The 22424-nt window shown below is 44.7% G+C and overlaps 1 protein-coding gene across 1 annotated transcript; it reads right to left on the bottom strand.

Moving 5' to 3' along the window:
• Positions 1–1565: 1565 nt before the first annotated feature.
• LOC138288078 (tubulin alpha-1 chain-like) lies at positions 1566–14872 on the bottom strand. Its single transcript, XM_069229306.1, has 4 exons — positions 14604–14872; positions 8115–8337; positions 7506–7654; positions 1566–2815 (listed from the first exon to the last, which is right to left on the bottom strand). Exons 1-4 carry the CDS (start codon positions 14604–14606, stop codon positions 1838–1840), a joined length of 1353 nt encoding a protein of 450 aa, XP_069085407.1. The 5' UTR covers positions 14607–14872; the 3' UTR covers positions 1566–1837.
• Between the last annotated feature and the right edge of the window lie 7552 nt (positions 14873–22424).

The following is a 22424-nucleotide window of genomic DNA, read 5'->3' as shown; positions in this document are numbered from 1 at the left end:
AATCTAGATCCTTAGCTCCGTCCCCCCACCCCCCAACCTGAGCCCACAGCAAGCTCTCATTGCAGGTAGACGGATACGATATGGACCTCAATTGCATCTAGGGTAGCAGCCTCCTGGAAATCTGTTGAGCAAATCTGACTTCGACACACATTAAGCACAGCCCCTAGTTCACTGCACAATGTTCAAAGCATGGCTCCAATCACCACATAACACATACCATGAGTGGCCCAACTAAAACCAACACCTCAACCATGTGCTCACCCAAATGCAAAATCTTGACGCAACGCAAAGTGCTTATAAGCCTCAGAGGTATGGAGCACTATATAAAAGCCATAATACTGATAAGCTGAATGCGATTGGTCAGTACCAGTCAGCAGGATATAAGGGTTGATGTTTTATGAATGATTTATTTAAAAAAAAAAATTAACACTTTAGTAATTTACAGTTCTTAAAGTAGGTCGGCAGGGGTAATGTAGTGCTGCAGAACCAATAGATCAGAATGGATTATTGTGATTTTATGTTTTGAATTATTTTGAACCAGACTAAAATTTACTCATACGTCTGGAGGACATTACAAAAAAACCAAAAACTATATTACGTTACAGCAAGGCCGAGTCACCTTTCCCAACTACCTAAAAAGAAACATATTTCAACCCCTATATCCCACCTCTTTACACATCAAAAGCAGTCTTAATCCCAACCACTGGAAGAGGGGGGATGAAAACCATGCAAATAAAGAATATTTGCAACAAACACCCACTTAAACCATAAACCTAACGTTCTTGGATTCTGGAGAAGAATCAGCCATACGCCATGTGTCTTATCAGCCAAGCCCCACCCAGGAAGTCTTCAGCTGTTTAACACTATATAAAAATTATCTATGGGAAAACTCCAGGACCAAATTGTCACGACTACTAGTAACATCCATCCCCCACCTCCCAAAAAAGTAAAAAGCCAGATACACAGTAGTTGGTACAAAACATATCAACTCCGTATCCACAAAATCCACAAGGTATATTTTTATTTTTTTAATTTTTTTATTTAAAACAGTGCTACCCAAACCACGTTATACTCTTCGCTTCCGTGTTGAGATGTAATCATTTGTGGCCTGAAAATTCATTGATACATATGTACTACAGAAACTATTGATGTATGTTTTGGTCCATCATGGTTAAGGCTTTATGAAATATTTGGTTAAAAAAAAAGTGAAAGAAAGACCATAGAAAACTCCACTAGATAGTCATTATCCCACCCTAGTCCCTCCTTAACCCCTGCTCCCATCTTCTCCAGTGCCTCCTAGAGGTTGTGTTGACATGAGGGACAACAGGATGCCTACATTGAGACATTGTGAAAATGTCCAACTCTTCACTTGAATGCAGCAAAAAGTGTAAATAGGTCGTTAAAAATAATGGATAGCATCAACAGGAGCGACTTCAGACTTAAACCTGCTCACAAATGTCACCGCACTAGTGGAAGAGGGCTATCTAGATAGTGCATCTCAGGAGATCATTAACTAGTTTAACACCACACAAATCAAATGGGTAAATGAAAGAGAAACAAAAAAATTGCATCTTCATAGTTTATTTTTTTACAAAAAGGTATTAGTCTTCCCTTAAATAAACTAGGCAGTCAATGATGGAGCTTACGTTGAGCTAGCATTACGGAAATGCCAGCTTGACAAGTGCTATCTTCTGGGCAGGTTCATAGCTTTAAGTTAGGCCATATTAACTGGACTGATTGGACCCTTTAAAGGGATTATAGGTTCAATCTAACATTCGGCCTCATCTTTTTCCCAAGCAGGTCTTCCCATTAAGCATACAAGGCCAATGTGCATTACTTAAAACTCATCTTCATCCTCCTCCACCCCGTCAGCCGAATCTGTCCCCACTTCTTCATAATCTTTCTCAAGTGCAGCCAAATCCTCCCGTGCTTCAGAAAACTCTCCCTCCTCCATGCCCTCCCCAACATACCAGTGCACAAAGGCCCTTTTGGAATACATCAAGTCAAACTTGTGGTCAAGCCGGGCCCATGCTTCAGCAATCGCAGTTGTGTTACTCAACATGCAGACTGCCCGCTGGACTTTAGCCAGGTCTCCTCCGGGGACCACAGTAGGGGGTTGGTAGTTGATGCCCACCTTGAACCCAGTGGGACACCAGTCCACAAACTGGATGGACCTCCTTGTCTTGATTGCAGCTATGGCTGCATTGACATCTTTGGGCACTACATCGCCACGATAGAGCAAGCAGCAGGCCATATACTTGCCACGCCTAGGATCACATTTCACCATCTGGTTCGCATATTCGAAGCAGGCATTGGTGATCTCTGGCACAGACAGCTGCTCGTGGTAGGCCTTTTCTGCAGATATAATTGGGGAGTAGGTGACCAAAGGGAAGTGGATTCTGGGATAAGGTACTAAATTAGTTTGAAACTCTGTAAGGTCAACATTTAGGGCACCGTCAAACCTGAGGGAAGCTGTAATAGAAGAGACAATCTGTCCTATTAGCCTATTAAGGTTGGTGTAAGTAGGGCGTTCAATGTCAAGGTTCCGATTGCAAATGTCATAAATGGCCTCATTGTCCACCATGAAAGCACAGTCTGAATGCTCTAGAGTTGTGTGGGTGGTCAGAATGGAGTTGTATGGCTCCACTACGGCAGTGGAGATCCTTGGGGCAGGATAGACCGAAAACTCCAGCTTCGACTTCTTGCCGTAGTCTACTGAAAGACGCTCCATCAACAGGGAAGTGAAACCTGAGCCAGTCCCACCTCCAAAGCTGTGGAAGATCAAGAATCCTTGAAGCCCACTGCATTGATCCGCCTGCAATGCAAACAAAAACAGTAAAAATCTGGCAACACAATCAACCACAAGGTAGTGAATACTAAAACAGCAGTGGGGTTAGCCGTACAATAAACCCAAGTACTCCGATCAAATCAAGTGTTGCTTTTTGAAGGGGCCAATACTGGTCAGATTGGTAGAAGTCTTTAAACAAAAGCTGCCAGCTGTCGTAGTTAAGGTTGTAATACAACACCAACTTATTTTAAAAATTAAAATGGCATCTCATACCCTATTGAAAAACGTATGAAGTGTTCAGACAGTTTTCATACACTGATAAAGTTTGCAAAAATATACCCAACCTTTCAAATAGTCTCCACAATGTGAAACATACATTTGCACATAGCCAGCTACACCCTATCCCCTCTACAGTCAGAGGGCCTGCCCCAGGTGTAAAAAGAATTAACTTGGACATATTTAGTCATTCTGTTCCTTATCTACAAATAGTAACAGGGCAGTCAGTAAGTTAATGAATGTCAAGAAATGGTAAATTTGTTTAAGTCCAACACTACATATGCAATAAAGTACCCTCTGCAGTACACTAAAAGGATATTGCAAGTTACCAAGGAGTTCTATAACCATAAAGAGCAGTGAAACTCAAAGGGCGGCCCTCCTGACCTTTACATGCAGCCCCTTGGTCAAGAGCAGCACTGGGCTGCTGCTTACTCACCTCAGCACCAATATAAAAAAATAATAATAAAAAAAAAGTTTAACAGGTTAGCATTTATTTACAGGTTAACTGGAGTTAAAGGATGTAACAGTTGTCCTGCACGACAAACACTAGGAACACCTTCATTTTAAAGACATCACGTTAAAATTTTGTACACCGCACATCCTGAAGGCTTGTATTTAGAGGTCCTCATATGTGATAATGAAGAACCAGCATTTTCAATGCAACGGGTCTCGCATTTGTTTGAGTTAGAGCTATTAGCGTTGCCCAAAGAGATTACAGAATAGACGGAGCAGTTTGTGCTCGCCCATACAAAGGATGGAACGTGGAATACAACAATTGCCTAGGATCACCCAATTTGGTAAAGTGGGAAAGCTGGGATTAATCCTAGGTTATATGCGATCATATTTTGTAATTCAGACATTAGATTTATATGCTTTGCTTCCCCTAAATCCATCTTACCTCCAACAAACCCCTGAATGCCATTGCTTCCCCATCTGCCATCCTGTGGGCATCAATGTGGCCCTCAGGCACATCAAGACCAAAATGTTGGCCCCTGGGAAAATTTGTGGTTACCCGGGATAGAGGAACATGGTATAAATCAGAGTTCCTTTAAAAAGATTATAGAACTCCAAGGTGGCTTGCAAAATCCTTTTCTACAGCCGAGGGTAATGTATTCATTATAATACATGATCACACCATCATCGTTACCACAAACGACTGAATTTTTTAGTATGTAGCCCTTTTGTATAAAAGGTAGCATGTTTGCAAACGAGCAAAATCTGTAGTGCAAAATGATATCAAAATGCTGCGAGATGTCCGTTTCAAGATACTAGAATCAGTTTAAAAAAAAAGAAATGCAGTAGCTGGGACTATGTAGAAACTTGCAGAAAGATTCTAACTTTACTAGGAGTGCAAAAATAAACATGCCATGAATCTCCTTTCTGGTTGCCACTATACAGCCAGTATAAGAGGGGCGGGGGGCGCACCCAGAAGCCACAGTTCGTTTTGCGCTATAAAACAGCCACTTCAATTTTACCCCCAGCTGCAGAACAAACTGACTGGTTTTGTCACAAGTAACCAATTTAAAAAAAAATTGGAGGCTGGTCTTTATACAAGAATTGCAGAATCAATCCCATGCATTACATTATTAGCATTACTCTGATATCAATAGAATTCCATTCTGTAATCTTATCAATTTTCTGAAGCTCACCTCACAAAAGGTACTCCAGAATTACAATATACGGTGCTGCGGTATTAATGGAACTCTTACATTAAGATGCCCTTGAAGGTTGATTTGGGACAGATTAGAACAAGTTTGTTATTCAGTATACACGGTCTGATGCAATTTTCAGAGAATTAAACAGAAGTGGGAACAAGGCAGCTGGAAGCGCAACATGTTGGTCAATACATTTTCAGATATTATGGTGCTCCCTGAAAGATGTAGATACAGTTTCAAGTGCCTTGCTCACAGAGCATTCCCAAGAGAGCATATTCGATTATGGGAATTAAAAAAAATACTCTAGATTAAAATCACACCATGGGAGAGGTTTGAAAGGTCTTTAAGAAGACTACCTTCATCAAGGTATGTCTTACCCTAAGCGACACGTGTGGTGCTTGCACTGCTTCATGAAGCCAATCGCGAGTTCACAAGTCATACAACTTGGAAATAAAATACTGCATGTGCACTGCAGAAAGAGGCTCAATAGAGGCGAGAAGGGGACAAAACTTTCAGGTGTACTTAGAGGCCTAACTATCCCAAGGTTTCGTGGAAAAAGCCACGATGGATCATGAGATAGCTGGTATAATTGAGAAGACAAGAGAAATTATGAGGGAAAGAGCTTCGTGAAGAAAGGGGGGGGGAGGGGGAAGAGAGATTAGGAAATTAGGGTTAAAGAGGGAGACCTTGAGGGCATGATCTACTCTACTTCCGACAGGAGAATGAACTGATCCAGCTACCTTGGGATAGTACAGGAAACGATAGGAGCCAGTCAATAGGTTTCTTGCGCAGAAGCAAATATTCATGACCACTTTCCCCAAAATCTATTACTGACATCACAAACAACAAGCAGCCCATGTAATCCAACACTCAGACCCTTTTTAAATAAAAATTAAAAAAAACACATTGTGAGTGCTGGGCCCATACCCGCACAGAGGGGATGCTACAGTCCATTAATAAGAGCAGTGATGGCTAATAGAGCTGCATGTCTAACGACAATACACAGCCAAGTCAGTTAGGGCATCTTGTACTCAAGGAGAAAAAGATATGGAAAAAAAAAAAAACTCATGTATATTATGGTTACAAATAGTAGTACAGCAGCAGGCAAGTTCTTGCCTCACACTAGCAAAAAAACACCCAGCATGACCCGGAAAATAGCCAAACACAACCAACAGACAGTGAACCCAGTTGGAAGCATTTCAGCTGAAGACAAGGTGACTGAAGTGCTGGAATTTTCAGCTGGTGTGAAGACAGCTGACTGGAAATGAACAGCTGAAAGACTTCGCCATTGGCAAATAAGGCACAGCGCCTACCCCCTGCGGCAAACCAATAGTGGCCGCTCCCGCTTGTGGGTCATGAATCAGGTCAGGGTTGGATGAAACCTTCAATCAAGTACAGAATTGTGGGAAGGGACAAGGAATGCAATGCATAAGAGTCTCACATTGCATTAAGAGACGCTGTGGGAGAGTGCATGGCCTGCTAAGACAAAAGAACAGCGCAGCAGATGAAACCAATACGAGAGCGGAAGGATTACTTACAGCAGTGCAAGGCACCGGATTGGAGGGCGCTTTAACATTTTGCCCATTGGCATGCTTGCCCTCAAAACTAAAGAGCAAATTGTTCATGCTGTGGTGTATAAGAGTCTGGTAATTGCCACACCCTGCTCAGATTTCATACAAATTAATCCATCCCTTGTACAGCAACTACAAACCAGAAGGGTTCCTCTGTGAAGGATCAATTTCCAGAGTTTCACTTTGTAAGCAATTTTTGCAATAGGTTCTGGAGTTCTCATAAAGAAAGCAGCTTTGCTGATGGGAATGCAAAGCAAATGCTTGGATTATGTAACATTAAGCTGAAGCTCAATCGCTTTTAAAATTGTATTCCTGTACAGTAGGTTTCTGAAAAACCTTTTGCTCTATTCCCTCCACCCCCAAAACCAACGCAAAATTAGAAAGATGTTTGTTACTGAAAATTGGTGGGGAAAACAGTCCAACTATACTCACTACTAACACAGCAAGTCGATTATTAATTGAAGACTTTAGTTTGCAAGACATCAGAGTGGGCTGAAAAGTAAGTAACTGCCCAATTAAAGTCCAAGCTTTTTGTCCACAACACATTATCTAGCATTTCTTCCACGGTAACCTCACCCTACAATAAGGGTGCATAGGTAGAAGTACGTTACTTTAGCAGCTGCCATAAAATTAAGACTTGCCCAGGACAACCTGTGGCTGCCTGTTAAAGAATGCTGAAGTGTTTTCAGCTGCCACTTGTGACTGGTTCCTACGTCACCATCACCCAACACAGATTCCCCACTGATGGTCCTGTAGAGAACCTGGACCAGTTCACAGCATCTGAAGGGCTATGGAACACTTCCAGCCGCCACGCGCCAGGCACATTTACACTAGCTAAAAAACACACAGTAAGAAGAAAGGCGAGTAACCTGGGCAATGGGGGCTTTGCAGCGGTAAGGTATGTGCTACATTTGTACAGCCCTTAAACATCGCACGAATGTCTAGCAAGAGCCCCTGCCCACATTCTAACACCTTGGAAAATTGACTCATGTATAACAACTGTGCAATCAGATTGAGAAAGGTGTGAAAATAGTGAGTAGACTTGCTCATCGTAGTGCCTACCCCACCTGGATTCATTACACTTAAGTACAAAGGCACGGACCTTTCGGAGACAAACGTGTCAGGCCCTCTGTGGATATGCAACAGTCAGGAAATACTTCAATACAAAGGAGTACACCCACTGAAACCAAAATGCAGAATCCTTAATCATCTCACCATCTTGCGGACCCTGTCCAACACTGAATCCACAATCTCTTTGCCAATGGTGTAGTGGCCGCGGGCGTAGTTGTTTGCCGCATCTTCCTTTCCTGTGATCAGCTGCTCAGGGTGGAACAGGGTGCGGTACGTCCCCGTTCTGATCTCATCTGGGAAGAACACACAGTCAAGTTAACATGGACACAAAATACAGCCTCGTCATTGAAACCTGGACCCACATCCCAGGAGGCCACCAGCCCTCCCAAAAAAGATCTTATTCAACATTTCTGCATTAACCAGGCTAATTACTTGGGTCATATGTGCCCAGCCCAATAACCTGCAATACATTAGAGCATAAGGTCAATCAAATAGAGAAACCCTGAGGTACTTCACAGGTACCGACAAAGGATTCCTGCTGCTTTTATTCAAACTATAACAACCGGTGCCTACATGTTTGCCCACTGTTGCATCTGATTAGTTCACTCTTCAACCCACTTTCCGCCCAAGCTGTACCACACACTGCCAGTGAATCACCACACTTCCCATGTTGCTACTAACCCCTGCAACACAAAAGACCACCTTCTAGTAATCCAACCCTAGTTACTAGGTTAGTTATGGGAACCATCTCACCTATAACTGTTGGTTCAAGATCAATGAACACAGCCCTGGGCACGTGCTTGCCGGATCCAGTCTCACTGAAGAAGGTACCAAAGGAGGAGTCTGCTTGCCCTAGAGACTTCACCTCGCAGATAATGCCATCTGGCATTAGCCCGTGCTCCAGGCAGTACAGCTCCCAGCAGGCATTGCCCATCTGGACTCCAGCTTGGCCAACATGAACAGATATACACTCCCTCTGCAGAGAAGCACAGTAGATTGACATCAACAAAAAGCCCCTTGGCTTTCAGGTAGTTTCCAATAAGAAGCATGAGAAGTTGCTCAACAAGGTACACACCCCTTAGGATATCATAAGTGTGAACTAAACAGTTCGTCACATGCAGCATTAGATACAGCTAGAAAGTATGATCTTGTGTAGGATACAATTCCAGGTTTAAACTTTATGTAATTCTAAAAATTACATATGTACTCTTTCAAAGCCCAGTTTGCTACTCAATGGCTAGGTGAAGTGATGGGCAAGCTTAGCATCCCCCCCCCCCCCAAATAAAATATATATATATATATATATATATTAAAGCCTAGGTTATGTTCATGTCTACAATCTGTCCAGATGGAGTTCGGGTTCTCAAAATTGCCTAATGCATGCCACTATTCTTATGTAAGCATCTGCGTCCCTAGAAATTGTTGTCCTAGATTTTAAAGTAGGAAAATATTCTCTACTAGAAATCCAGGGCCCTCAAGCATAGGCTATGATTATTACGGGGGTTGCATTTATCAACTAATCACCTATACCAGCTGCTTTCTAAAGCAGGTTTTAACCCAACTTTTAGTCAACCAAGTCCAGGCATTCACCCCAGTCAGGACACAAACACGATGGGTGCACAATCTGCACAAGACCACGTTAACACTTGCAAATAAAGTCTCACAATTAAGACAAACACACAAAGCTGCGCAAGATGCCTTGATGCGAGGAAAGGGGTGTTTGAGTTGATCACGTGGAGATGGGTACAGGCTGTACTTCAAACTTGCGTAGGCGTGTCATGGGCCTTAGTAGTGCAGGGAAGGAAGCGTGCCCCCGCTGTTTGAACTGAAATGCATCAATATTCATAGCCTGTGCACCCGCTGCACCAGCGGAGGCGACGCCCCTGTCGGCAGCCATCCCATTTAGTTTGTGCAAACCTCCCCCCGCGCGTTGAACCGTCTTCAGCCGGAGAACAAACTGAAGTTGCATAAGATTAGAAGAAACGTGTCAGTGCAAAGCTGCTCGAGGCAGGATCCGTTAACAAAAAGCCACTTCCGTCTAAAATGCGCGGTAAACAGCAGCGAAGAAAGATGCAATTTTAAGTGCATGTGTGGCTCCGTTTCAAGGAGATCCGAATATAACCGCCCCTCTTACAGAGCGAAGAAATGAGCGAAAACTAGTGGTTCCTGCCCAGTGCTATCTGACACACACACACACACACACACACACCCCCCCCCCCCCCCAATTATAGCTGGGTGGCTGTGAATCACAGGGGTGTTCTGCAGAGGAGAATTCTCTGACTGATCAGAATTAAGGCTGAATTGTCTATGTCATTCATATCACCCAAGTAAAGAACAGCCCCAATCACACACACACTTTAGCCATACTCATTGGTCTGCAGTTTTATGATGTATATGGGTTCAAGATCAGTCCTTTATTGCGAGTAAACTCGCAAACTGGCATTTTCAAAGCATTGAAATAAACATGGGATGAAGGAGGCAGGCTACATCTAATGAAGTGAGCATTATGTATAAGTCCCTGTATCTAAGTCAGTGCTTAATTTGAACCGGTGGTTTCTGCTGCTCGGGACTGGCACTTGTCAACACCGGCTCGTATGACAGTGCCATCATGGTGGTGATGCTTGTCGAGTTTGGATAGGAGTACAACAATGGTTGTCTATTAGTTGGATATACATTTAAAGTGTCTAATACCTGCCACCTTATCCATTCCTATCGCTTTGGGCTGAAATAGAATGAACTGGCAAAACTTTAGTAATCTGATGGTTAGTAGTCGTTTTGATTTTGTCAGTGGTAGCGATGGCAATAGGTGGTGAATGTCGCAGGGGCCTTCTGGCAAGGGCTCTGGTACTTTAAAAAAAATAAATAAATAAATAATACACCACACAAATTAAGCACAGATCCAAGTTGTGGTCTTAATATATCTTGGTTTGGATCAGAGAGAAGGCCAGCCTCCGTTGGGGAGTCAAAGAAGCATTGGTTATCGGATCAACCTCCACTCAGGGCCGTGCGACTGGAGCATCCGCGCTGATCTAGGGAGGGGCCCTGTGTTTAGCAAAAGTTGACGATTAAAAAAAAAAACTATTGTCAGAGGGTTAATTTATCTGCTACACGTAACTCGTACCCGTGCAGATCACAGGACTGCATTTTATGTGCATATCTGAGTGGATTACTGTTTTTGTCAAAGATTCTTTTGTTATCGCAGTTCACAAGGCGAAACCTTTAAATAGGAGGGGAACTGTTATCGAGGCACTGCAAGCACCCTGAACAACACGTTATGAAATTCTGTTTTTATCCCCAAGCTTTCATTAGCTTTTCCTAATACTGCTTAGAATGGTTCCTTGGGTAGATACACACTTATTAGTAAATTCAGTCTTTACCAGGGCTTTAAAACAAATGAAATGTCTCAGAAGGGGCCTATGGAGAGATGAAGGCACTTTTGTTCGGTGGTAGTTAGGGAATCTGAGGAGGTGGTGGTTTTTGCGGGGGGGGGGGGGAGCACTGGGCGCCACCAGCACTAAATCCGGCCCCTGCCTCCAATGCAGCTGGGGTGGCTGTGGAACAGCATGAAGGGAGGTCTAGGAAGAGAGCCTCCTAGGACAGTAAGATTTCCGAGGCACAGGGAGGGGCTGGAACGAACTGAGTGCCCTTGATCAGTCTTAGTACCCCCCGTTTTGGGGATCAATTAAAGTAATTGGAGTCTGTTGGGAGGTGGAGTTAGCTTACTAACTTCTAGTGGCGTGCCTCACCATGAGATACCGCCTGGCAACGACCATCTTGTGGATATGTAGGGGGCCCATGGGGAGCTTAGCTCGAATCAGTATATCTCAACTAGGGCTCAGAGTTTAATTTTTTTTTCTAACATTTGTCTATATTTATCCAGATTAGTTTCTCGCTAATATTAGCCGTTTAGTCATAATTTATGACTAAATATAAAGCTGAAACGAGTATTTTTATGTTTAGCTAATAAAAGCGCAAACTTGTATGCCTGACTGGTTCCAATGATAGGAACACCCACATAATTCAGTCAATACTTGGGTGAAAATATGCAAGTTTCCGAACCAACCTTCTGCATATATGCTGCTCTTTAACCCCAATTAAAAAAAAGCACCCCTCCGCCCACCTTTCACCTATCAGTACCCACAGCTGTTACCCTGGCACTCCTGACTGACAGCATTTTCGTTTTTATTCACATTCAGACAGAGCAATGTTTTTCTGGCTATAGCCAACTTTAAAACATGGAACACAGTGAGCCTTAATCACATGTGAACAGAGTTGAGATAGTGACTACATAACTGGGGTAGAAAAGTCAGCAGTGATGGTCACCAATTACGTGGATTTTTTTTAGATTAACATGGTACCTGCAAAGTTAAAAGTGCATACAAGGTGAAATCGTATTCTATTTTCTCCTCCCCTATTCACATAGGTAATAACATTGGCAAAGTCAAAGGGTCTTGCCTATGGGTCCCGGAGGCTTTGCCAGTGCCTTTTGGGATGCTCAGTAGTGCCTGTGTTTTTTCTACTGATGATACAAGATAACAGAAGCCACATATATCAGTCTGTTAAAAACAAAGTTGGTGCAAAAAAAAAAAAAAAACACACAACCCCGCAACCCAGAGGCGATGGGATAACAGAACAAGGAGACAACATTGTACGAGGGAGAAGCATACATTCGGGAATTCAGGCTAGAATCCACAGCGCTGGTGAGAACAAGCACACTGAAGTGAGAGCAACAGAGCATAGAAGTGCACAAGGAGAACACCACGAAGCACAAGGGACGGGGAGTACAAGAGAAATAAAAACACAGCAGAGAGAAAGATGAAAAAATATGCACTTTGAGTGTTTAACCAAAAAGGGAAGAGTTCTGAGAGTATTCAGTGGAAAGTTAGCAGCCCACCAATTAGAGAGATGGTAAATTTGCTATTCTCAAGGGCAGACACATAAAAGATAGAGAAACTGGGACAAAAGCCACTTATTAATAAGCAAGAAAATGGAGTGACAAATCCAACTAATGGTAAGGGATGGGTGGCTTTACGCTCTTAGTGAGCCCACAATGGGTCTGTTGCAACCAGGACTTAAGCACTGTACTTCAAAAGTCATGCAGTGCAACCTCCCCTAGTGTCAACATTTTGCTCACTATTAATCTTCTCAAAAGGTCAGGGGCATTTTTCAGGAGTAGCCCCTATAGTAATCTTACCCCAATATATCCTAATCTTACAGCTTGTGTCAGGTAGAGGGACGAAAGAAGAGACACCTGTATTTAATCAGTGAACCAACTGGTCGCTGAACCAGCAGTGGCTTGTTTGATGTTTTGTGCTAATGGATTAACGGTTACATAAGTAAAAAATGCAACATTTACGTCCACAGCTGGAGACGCTGGATGCAGAATACACCGGGGTTACACACATGGCCATAGCAGGGAATGCAGCAGTTGCTTTGAAGGCTATGAAAGACTACGGGGTTGGCCCATGCACCCCTGACCTGCGGGGGTGGCAACCTCGTGCTTGAATAGGTCTTTTTTAGTGACTCAGGAATTAAACGGAGCATACAGATTTCCAAGGAGGGTTAGAGGCGACTGCACCATCGCTTGATTTTGATTTCTGAGCATGGATGCACGGTTTGTCACCTGTGGCGCTCAGTGGGCTGGTTTATAAATTCGGTTTTATCTTTGTGCCTTTGGAGCACAGAAACTCGTAAAGTCATGCACAACGCCCAACTTCTTTCCTCAGCGCGGAGCCAGGATGAGGCGACCAGCCACATTTTAGACCCTTCACGAGGCTCTACTTCTTTGGCCACCCCTGATCTTTACCCAACATTATTTTCTAAGTTGGGATGCTTAAGCACAAACATGAAAGTTTAGAGTGGAACTTCAAGTCCCAGAATGCACAGCACCGCTGCCTAATATTGTCAAGGCTGGCTGAAGTCGTCAGTGATTGACAGATTTAAATTTGCTCAGCAATTTAATAGTTATCAACCTCTTGCCTCCGGACTTCAAGCTGATTAAGTTCGATCTATTACTGATCGAGACAGACGTAGAGGCGATGCCGCCGCTGTAATTTAAGCGCCAGAAGTGAATTCGTAGCAAGCCAAAAATACTTATTTACCCCCTCACAAACAGTTGCGCATACCACGCCTACCTCAATCAAAACCCACCACCCATCACCCCCCGAGGAGATCTGTAAACGGGAGCTCCTACCATCACTAGCGCTGCGAAGTGCACCGCTTCACCCAAGGAGACGCGGGGGCCACGGGAGGCTCCCCACACTGCAAGTATGGATGAGGATTATGGTAGCAGTCACACTGTCAACGCCACGTTCACAGCCTATTAGCTGTTTGAAGCATCTAGCGCCCCTCCTCTCGCGATCAGCTCCGTCGCGCTTTATGGGCGCAGGAAACGGTCCAGCTCGCCCAGAACTAAAGTTTAATTATTAGTCTTCACTTATCCCAGCACCCTTAAAAGAATCGCTTCGTATATAATCCGTAGTGACCTCGAGACGTGTACACCCCCCACCCCCTTAACACCACTACATTCGCGTGATTAGCAACAAAATGAAGAAAAAAAAAATCCGACCGTTACTAAACCTTGATATAAGTTTGTCCTCCGAACTAATGTTGAGAACACCATAAAACGACTACAACAAAACATAACTACTTTAAACTAATTCTACCAACCATTACATCAAAATGAAAAAAAAAATGAAAAAAAAAAAAAACCCCAACAACCCACACACACACACGACAGTATGCATTCCCTAATTCCGCCAAAATGCCTCTCACGTCGCATCGAGCCCCTAAAAAAAAAGCTGAGTTTACAATAAAACAGTGAATATGAGGCCAGAGCAACACAGTTCGCACTTGTTGAAAACCATGTAAAATAACACTTAAAAAAAAGCAAGCTATGCCGCGCATGGTCTACTTTCCCTCCATTTTAGGTCTCTCCTCCTGGAAGGAAAATGGAGCGAAACTTCATCCATTTTGTGCTACAGAACAAAGTTCGTGCTGATGCGCAGAAAGACAAAGAGAGCCCCGTCGAATCAGAGTCCACATGAGAGATTTGCCACGCGCCAGAACAGCAGACTCTGCACCGTACGGCGACATAACAAAATGTTCATAAGCAATTTATTCACTCATAGCCCAAAGAATGGACCTTTTCGCAGCGTTATCAGACAACCGTAGAAAGACATGGTGGGTAGAAGACGCTCAAAACACCTAAAATATAACTTCTGAAAGTCGCAGCCCGCTTACCATGACTGCAAGCTAACCGGTCCACGCCAGAGAGAAGGAAAAGGAAAACGAGGCTCCGCCCGCTGCACAGCCCTGCCCTAGGCGACTTCCCTCGGTGAAATTTATTGAAAAACAGGCGCAGCTGTGCGCGGGGCGGCCGCTTCTTAAAGGCACAGGCGGTTTTGGGGTTGGCCCATTATTTCACAGCGCCACTGTATGTAGCGATCAAGTGAGGAGGTGCCTACGAGTTTCCTGTTTCGACTCAGGGCTCGAACAATGCACTGTAGCCTAAGAGAACAAAAGAGTGTGTAAAGAGAGAAGAGGCGTTGTGTTCGGGGTTGGGTGTGTGTAGGTGGATGCATGCCTGCGCAGCATCCTATCTTGCTCGTGAAACAATATAACCCTTAGTTCGAATCACTGCTTCTTAGCTTGTCCAAATGGTGTGATGTCGGAACAACCCATGGTTGTCCCGTGTCTTATTTATTTGTCTGCCAGCATTTTTCAGAGTGTGAGTTGACATCTGGGCACCTAAAGACATAAAACATGGAAGCAGTAAGATGGGTGTACAGCATCCATTTTAGGATATCCTCATTCCTCACTCCTCATCCCTGCTTCTCATCCATCATCCCTATTTCTCATCCATTATCCCTACTTCTCAACCATCATTTCTACTTCTCATCCATCATCCCTACATTTCATCCATGATCCATACTTCTCTTCCATCATTCCTACTTCTTATCCCTCATCCCTGTTTCACATTCCTACTTCTCAACCACCTTCCATGATTCCTACTTTGATATGACATGATTCTACTTCTAATACCTCATCCATCATCCTTACTCCTCATCCCTCATCCCACATTCATACCAAACATTTTCAGTTTTGTGAAACACACCTTCACACTGATTGGTTGGCAACAGCCAATCAGAGTTAGAGAGAGAGCTGCATTCTATTTTACTGAAAAGCAGTCTTCTCATTGCAGGAGCTGAATGAAGACTGGGGAGAGGAAGTGCAACTGTGTGTTTGTTTTTAGTGAATTCAAGGCTGTACAACATTTCATTTTATTTAACTAAGTGTTTTTTTTGTTGACACAGGCCTCTGCAAAAAGCTCTGCTGGTTTGGGAAATCCAAGTAGCCCACAGCTTGGGCCATTAGTCAGCTCTTGGAGAAAGGGTTATAAAGTTCATCTAGAGACTGTTGCACCAGGCACCACAAGCGCTAAAGCCCACCCACTTGTGAAAATATTTATGGATTCTTATTAGATAACAAGTCTGTTGTGTAAATAAAAAGTCAGTTTAGGTGTTTAGATCACGAGATGGCACCAGCTGTACTGCGACTGTGCTTTCTCTTTCCCAGAAGGGTATTCTGTTATGCTGGTGCTTAATCAATCAATCAATCAAAGATTTATAAAGCGCGCTATGTACCCATTAGGGTTTCGAGGCGCTGGGGGGGGGGGTGCTGCTAACGTTCGAAGAGCTAAGTCTTGAGGAGTCTCCTGAAGGTGAGGAGGTCCTGGGTCTGGCGAAGAGAGGTGGGGAGAGAGTTCCAGGTCTTGGCGGCGAGGTAGAAGAAGGATCTGCCGCCAGAGGTCTTGCGCTGGATTCGGGGGACGATGGCGAGGGCGAGGTTGGCAGAGCGTAGTTGACGTGATGGAACGTAGAAGTTGAGTCTGGAGTTCAGGTAGGTGGGTCCGGTGTTGTGGAGTGCCTTGTGTGCGTGGGTGAGGAGTTTAAAGGTGATCCTCTTTTCCACGGGGAGCCAGTGGAGGTTCTTCAGGTGGGGGGAGATGTGACCTCGGTGGGGTACGTCGGGGATCAGGCGGGCGGCTGCGTTCTGGATGCGTTTGATGTCTTTCGTTGGGATGCCTGTGTAGAGTGCATTGCCGTAGTCGAGTCTGCTACTGACGAGGGCTTGGGTCACCGTCTTTCTGGTTCCTGTTGGAATCCACTTGAAAATCCTGCGGAGCATGCAGAGGGTGTTGAAACAGGAAGAGGAGACAGCGTTGACCTGTTTGGACATGGTGAGAGCGGAGTCGAGGATGAAGCCCAGGTTTTGTGCGTGGCTGGCAGGGGTGGGTGGCGGGCCGAGGGCGGTGGGCCACCAGGAGTCGTTCCAGGCCGAGGGGGTGCGTCCGAGGATGAGGACTTCCGTCTTGTCGGAATTGAGTTTCAAGCGGCTGTTGCTCATCCACTCGGCGATGGATTTCACTGCTTATGGTGCTTCTCAAAAACGGAAGCTGCTGCTAGAGGGCCTCACAGAAAGTTTTTGACTCAAGCCTTCTACAAAGTTCTGATAAGCATATTGGCATTACTCCTACATTTCCCTGTAATGAGCCCCACCAGCTTAGCATTTTCACTGAGGTCTTCCAGCTGACATCACAGAACTGATGGCCTGATCGAACAACAAATTGAATAATGGCCTTTCTTCATTGTCACCTTTACCAAACCTCTTGGTGATACATTTAAACCCACCTTTGGCCTGCTTTTGTTCTCTTTACACGTTTGTGACAGGAGGCCTCTTTTTGCATGGTTAGCCCCCACCTTTTGCCTGATGTTGATGTGTCCTAGAAGTCGTAGGGCCTAGGGCCATGCTATCCAGGTTCCCTGGGCCAGAACTCTTTCCCTAAATCTGTTGTGATGCTTGGCACAATTGGATACACTCTTACATATCACTGTAAGACACTAGTAAATGGGTACCCCAGTGCATGGGATAGTATGAGAAGGCCCCTGAGGGCAGCAGCACTGATTGTGCCACCCTCAAGGGCCCTGCACCCAGATACACCCAGCACTGCCAGTGCAGGCTGTGTGTACTGGGACACACCTAAAACGGCATACTCCACATGGCACACCCCCTGTGTGCCCTGTCTTTCCTACACTGCATATGATATGTGTAAGTCACCCCTCTGGTAGGCCTTACAGCCCCAAGGCAGGGTGCACCATACTATACCTGAGAGCATAATTCCATAGGCAATATGCCCCCACTGTGTCCTTGCCAAACCTAGGGCCTAGTGAATGAGCAAAGCAGACATTATAAGTGCATATACTGGACACTGGTCAAACACAAGTTCCCCAGCTACATGACGGCCACTCTGCACCCTGGGTTGTTTGGTATCAAACATCTCGGATGATAAATCCAAACTGGTACCAGTATTGTATTTAACCCCAAAAGTGCCAGGGGTCACCTTAGAGGTGCCCCCTGCAAAAGCTAACCTACCCGGCATAGTTGCTGACTGGTTCCAACCAGCCTGCCACTTCCAGACAGCTAAAGTACAAACCTGGGGGAGAGCCATGACTCTCTTGTTTGTAAAACAATGCCCTTCCTGGGTGGAGGAGCTAATACCCCCTCCCTTAGGAATGTGCAACACCCTGGCGGTGAGCTTCAAAGGGCTATTGCCCCTGAAACTTAAGCCTCTAGGCCTGCTGCAAGCAGCAGATGGCTTCCCCATTTGGAAATCTCCACATTTGGCAGGAGCAAAGATGGAAAACCAGACAAAGGGTAGGAGGAGTGGCCTCACTGAGCATGCACCACCGCTAGGGGCTTGCAGGCGAAGTGGACTCTCCATTTCATTTTCCTCCATGTTGGATGACAGGACAATAGCCAATGGGGTTTAGAAAAGTGATCCTTCCCACACTGTAGTGGGTGCAGCCACCCAAGGGTAAGTTTCCCATTGGACACTACCAGGTTCCCCCTAAAACTCCCACTAAATTCAGTATTTAGTGGGCTCCCCTAGACAAAGAAATTAAATTCACCTGGAAGAAAGAAGACAGCACCAAAGAACTCAAAAGGATGAGAACAGAGGACCTGCTGCACCAGAAGAGGCTCCAAGACCCCTGCTTGATGCATCAGAGTCCCAACAATCGCCGCTGTGGAGGAGCTGACCACTGGACCATCCTCAAAAGACCCTGAGGACCTCCAGGCTTCATAAATAGTGCAAGATCTCCCTTCTGAATGGAGGTTCCCCTCAAGGAAGGAAAGGAATCTACAAACCGGTGAGGGACACTTCTCTGACTGGATGATATCTCCACAACAAGAAGTCGCAGCCAGACTCAATGACACATCGACAGCCCAGATGAGGCCTGCAAGTGTGCCAAGTTTGGTGGCACAGCACCCTCCCATGGCCGAGATGTGCCAATAACCCAGGTACTTGTCAGTGCATGTCGGACACCACCAAAAACAGCTCCCCCAGAGCTGCAACTGAACCAGGAGGAAGTCCCAGTCAAGGGACTTCAGTGGTACCCCCGGACCTCCCACCAGAGCGCCCCCAACATCCCCCAAAGCCCACAGAAGAAAACTTACCTCCAGCTCCAAAGGGTCCCTTTGCGCACACCAGCCAAGTCCTCCAAAACACCCTGCATCCGGCCGCCCAGAGCCCTGCATCGCGGGAACTGCTGTGTGCCCCGGTTCCCCAATCCCTTGCGACCTCAACAGCCCAAGGGGACCCCCAGGTACCTCATTTAAATCTGCAAACCAGCTCCTTTTCCAAGTGGCCCCTCCCGGTGGCACTATGCCTGTGTCAAGAGACTTTCCAATGCTGCTCCCGCTGGAACCGAGAGCCGCACTAGGCTCTCCAGCTGGCACAGTGTGCCCACCGGCTACTCTGACCACCCTGCAGAAGAAGAGACTGGTAACGCAACTGTACATTTTTTAATGCATTTTTTTAAAGCAACTGCCTATTGATTACGATGGTGCGTAAAAATGCACAGAAAGATTAACTTTATTAAAACTTTGAAAAAGTCATATCTCAAAAAGTACTTAACGTATCTTAAAGATCTTGGTCTTAAAATTTATATAAAAGTCTGAAGTGGTTTTATAAATTCTGGTCTCAAGTTATTCATTGAGTGTGTGTGGTATATCATTGGATTTGTGAGTATAGCAAATACTGCGCACATCTCCTGGATTAGCATAACCTCTCGACCAGCTACCTAAAAAATTAGAGCATTAGGTGGTCTAATTTTTACCTCTGAAAACCAATGTGTTGTTTCCTGGACCCCCTGCATAGTGTGCCTGATTTTGCACACTACATAGAGGACCAGCCTCCTACAACATTTATTTGACCTAACTTCCTTGTCCTCTGTATATTATTTATTTTTCAAACTTCCTTGTTGTTTGCAATTTTCTATTATTTTCTCCATTTTGTGTTGTCTCACATTTTACCCAATGCAAGTTTCTGTTTCATCTCCATTTTTTGTCGGGTTGCATTTTGTTCCCCACACCATCATTTCCCCATAAAAGTTTGTCTGGCTTGTTTTTGTCCTTTTCTCCATTTTTCTGCATTAATTTTCTTCATCTCTGTCACTTCTGTCCGTCCTAATTTCTCCTACTCATATGACTTAATTTACTCCTTTTGCCTCCCTATTTTCTGTCCTTTCACTGCTCCTTGCCTGCCGGATTCTACCTCTCTGCATTCACTAAAACATGAGTTCTGGGAAAGCTATCGCAAGTCAGCACTTGTCCGTGTAAAAAATCAGATCTTGCATGCGCTGTCCCCTACTTATTTCATGTACTCTGTGACTTTCTTGTCTTTGATGCTCTTTTCCCCACTCGCTGAAGTTTCGGTTAGTGGTTTATGAACCTCTATCTACATATTGAATTATTGACAGTTAATATCAGCCTTTACTTTCTTTGGTACCATCTCAACGCCTTAATGAATGTTTCCAATGCTGTCATTCTACCTCCCACTATTGATTTCCTTTGACTGAACCAAACATTCATTTAACCCTTACTTTCCACTGCTTGACAGATTTGGTCAAACATTCAGGCATTCGACAAACGTTTGCCTTAGTAAAACCAGGAATGCCCTCGACCTTTTACACTCACCAGAAGCTGCATCGCCTATTACTACTTCTCTTAAAGGTTGTCTCTTTTTAGGTCGAGCTTAGCAACGCTGCTTTTCAACGTGTTGTTATCTATCTGTGGGCTTTAACCACACCCACCTCAGGCAGATCTCTTTCATTCATTCCTGGGTTTGCCTTTCAAACATCCCTTAATGTTATTGTTAAATGCGTAGTCTGTCCCGCCTTGAGGCTGGTTTGATACCGCCTTCCAGAATGACCCAGTTACATGGATAATTGCACAAGTGCAGATATATTTTACTGAGAGCGAACTATTTTGTTTTTCTTTTGTGTCTCTCCTTCGCGCTCATGCTCATGGCAGACATGGTGCTTTGAATCAGCTCGCACTGACGTCTATCAACATTCCTGTTCCATTGTGTCCTTAAAATATGCCAAGAAAGAGATTCCTTTCCATGTTTGCTCAGTGCTCAAAAAGTTTGAAGCCCACTGGTCTAGACGGCATTTTGCATGCGTTTGTGAGCTTTGCACTTCAGCGGTCTGGGCTTGTGTAAGCAAATAGGAGAGAAGATGAATACTGCGTACCCTAAAACTGTCGGTGTTGTAGAGAATTAGGTGTCCGGTGTTCAGAGCAGACACAGGATGTGAACATTATTTTCGCATTCCATTCTTAGTAACTTGGAGGATTTGGGGTTGCCTATATACATTCTGTAATTCTGTGGCTGCTATGTGTGGGGCTGTAAAATGGTCAGGGCAGTTTTTGTGTGCTTTGTGGGCCACAGTGCTTTGGTTAATCTGTGAAGAGTTAATTAAGCGGATCCACATCATTTTAGTATAACTGACTCAACAGTACTTAGGTACAGATACCTGGCACATCAACCCCCAGGGATAAGGTCTTCAGCCTAACCCCAGATTTCTTATCAGAGAAATCTCCCTTTAGTGCTTCCAAGTCTTTGCAGATCCTCTGGTGGTCACTTTTTGTTACTGGGTAGTCCAGAAACATCTGTGGCTTTCCTCGCCCGCAGAGACACGTCCAGACAGCCCATTGACACCGTAGGGGCGCCGACATGCACTGCTATGACCCAGCCCGAGAGCAGTTACTGATCTTGTCTGTGATAAGAGCGGACTTCGTGTCAGACGAGCGCCACCAGAGAATGCCAGGGATATGCTGGTGATTGCTGTGTGCACTTTACACTAAACTGTTCTGTTGAGACTCACCGACAGGGATGCAAATGCCTCTCACAGACTCTTATGTTTTATACGGTCCTGATGATTAACAGGCGTGTCGTTTCACCATAAAACCTAGGCAACAGGCGCCGACACGCTGAGCTACATGTTACATCTTAGTATTAAAGAATATTCGGGGTGCAAGATGCTAAACATGTTGGTGCAGAGAACACCAGACGTAACAGCTCTAGCTTTCTCAGGATGGGTGTCGGCCAATATTAATAAACTCATCTCCGACACCGGGATCGCCCGTAAGCTAACCCTACCTGTGAAATCAATAAATTGCGACATATTATACCCACAAACTTTGTCCTGGCATTATTACGTGCATGCATGGTATTGTGATAAACACTAATTGTACTTACCTTAAAGAGCTAGGGGTAGCAGCGCTATGTCTATTACCCGTGTTCCTTTGGTGAATGCCTTGTCAAAGCCTGCACGTTTGTTATGTTGTTTCCTTCTGTGTAGCGCACTAATCGCTCCTGAAGGTACCCGGGCTCCGTTTGTTTAAGTTAGGTGTTCACCATCTTCATTTAGCCCCTCGAGCCCCACATAAGCATGGCCTTTAAACTTTTACAGGTGTTATAAGTCCATTTTTAAAGTAAAATATCAAAGCGGAGTACAATTAATCTGCCCCCCACCCCACGATTTACTGTGCCAAACTTGGAACATGTTAAAGTCTGCTAGTTCTGTTCTATAATTACTGGTTACACTATTCTTGCCTTGATAAAGATGGCAAGGCAGAACACGTGCCACTCATACTGTTTTAATATATAGATCATCTAGCATATGTTGAGTTAGTGCCTTTTAAGAGTATTTACAGATA

Source organism: Pleurodeles waltl, chromosome 4_1 (assembly GCF_031143425.1).
Source record: "Pleurodeles waltl isolate 20211129_DDA chromosome 4_1, aPleWal1.hap1.20221129, whole genome shotgun sequence".
NCBI classification, from domain to species: Eukaryota; Metazoa; Chordata; class Amphibia; order Caudata; family Salamandridae; genus Pleurodeles; species Pleurodeles waltl.
The sequence above is the reverse complement of the archived record's forward strand: the minus strand, read 5'-3'. Positions and strand labels throughout refer to the sequence as shown.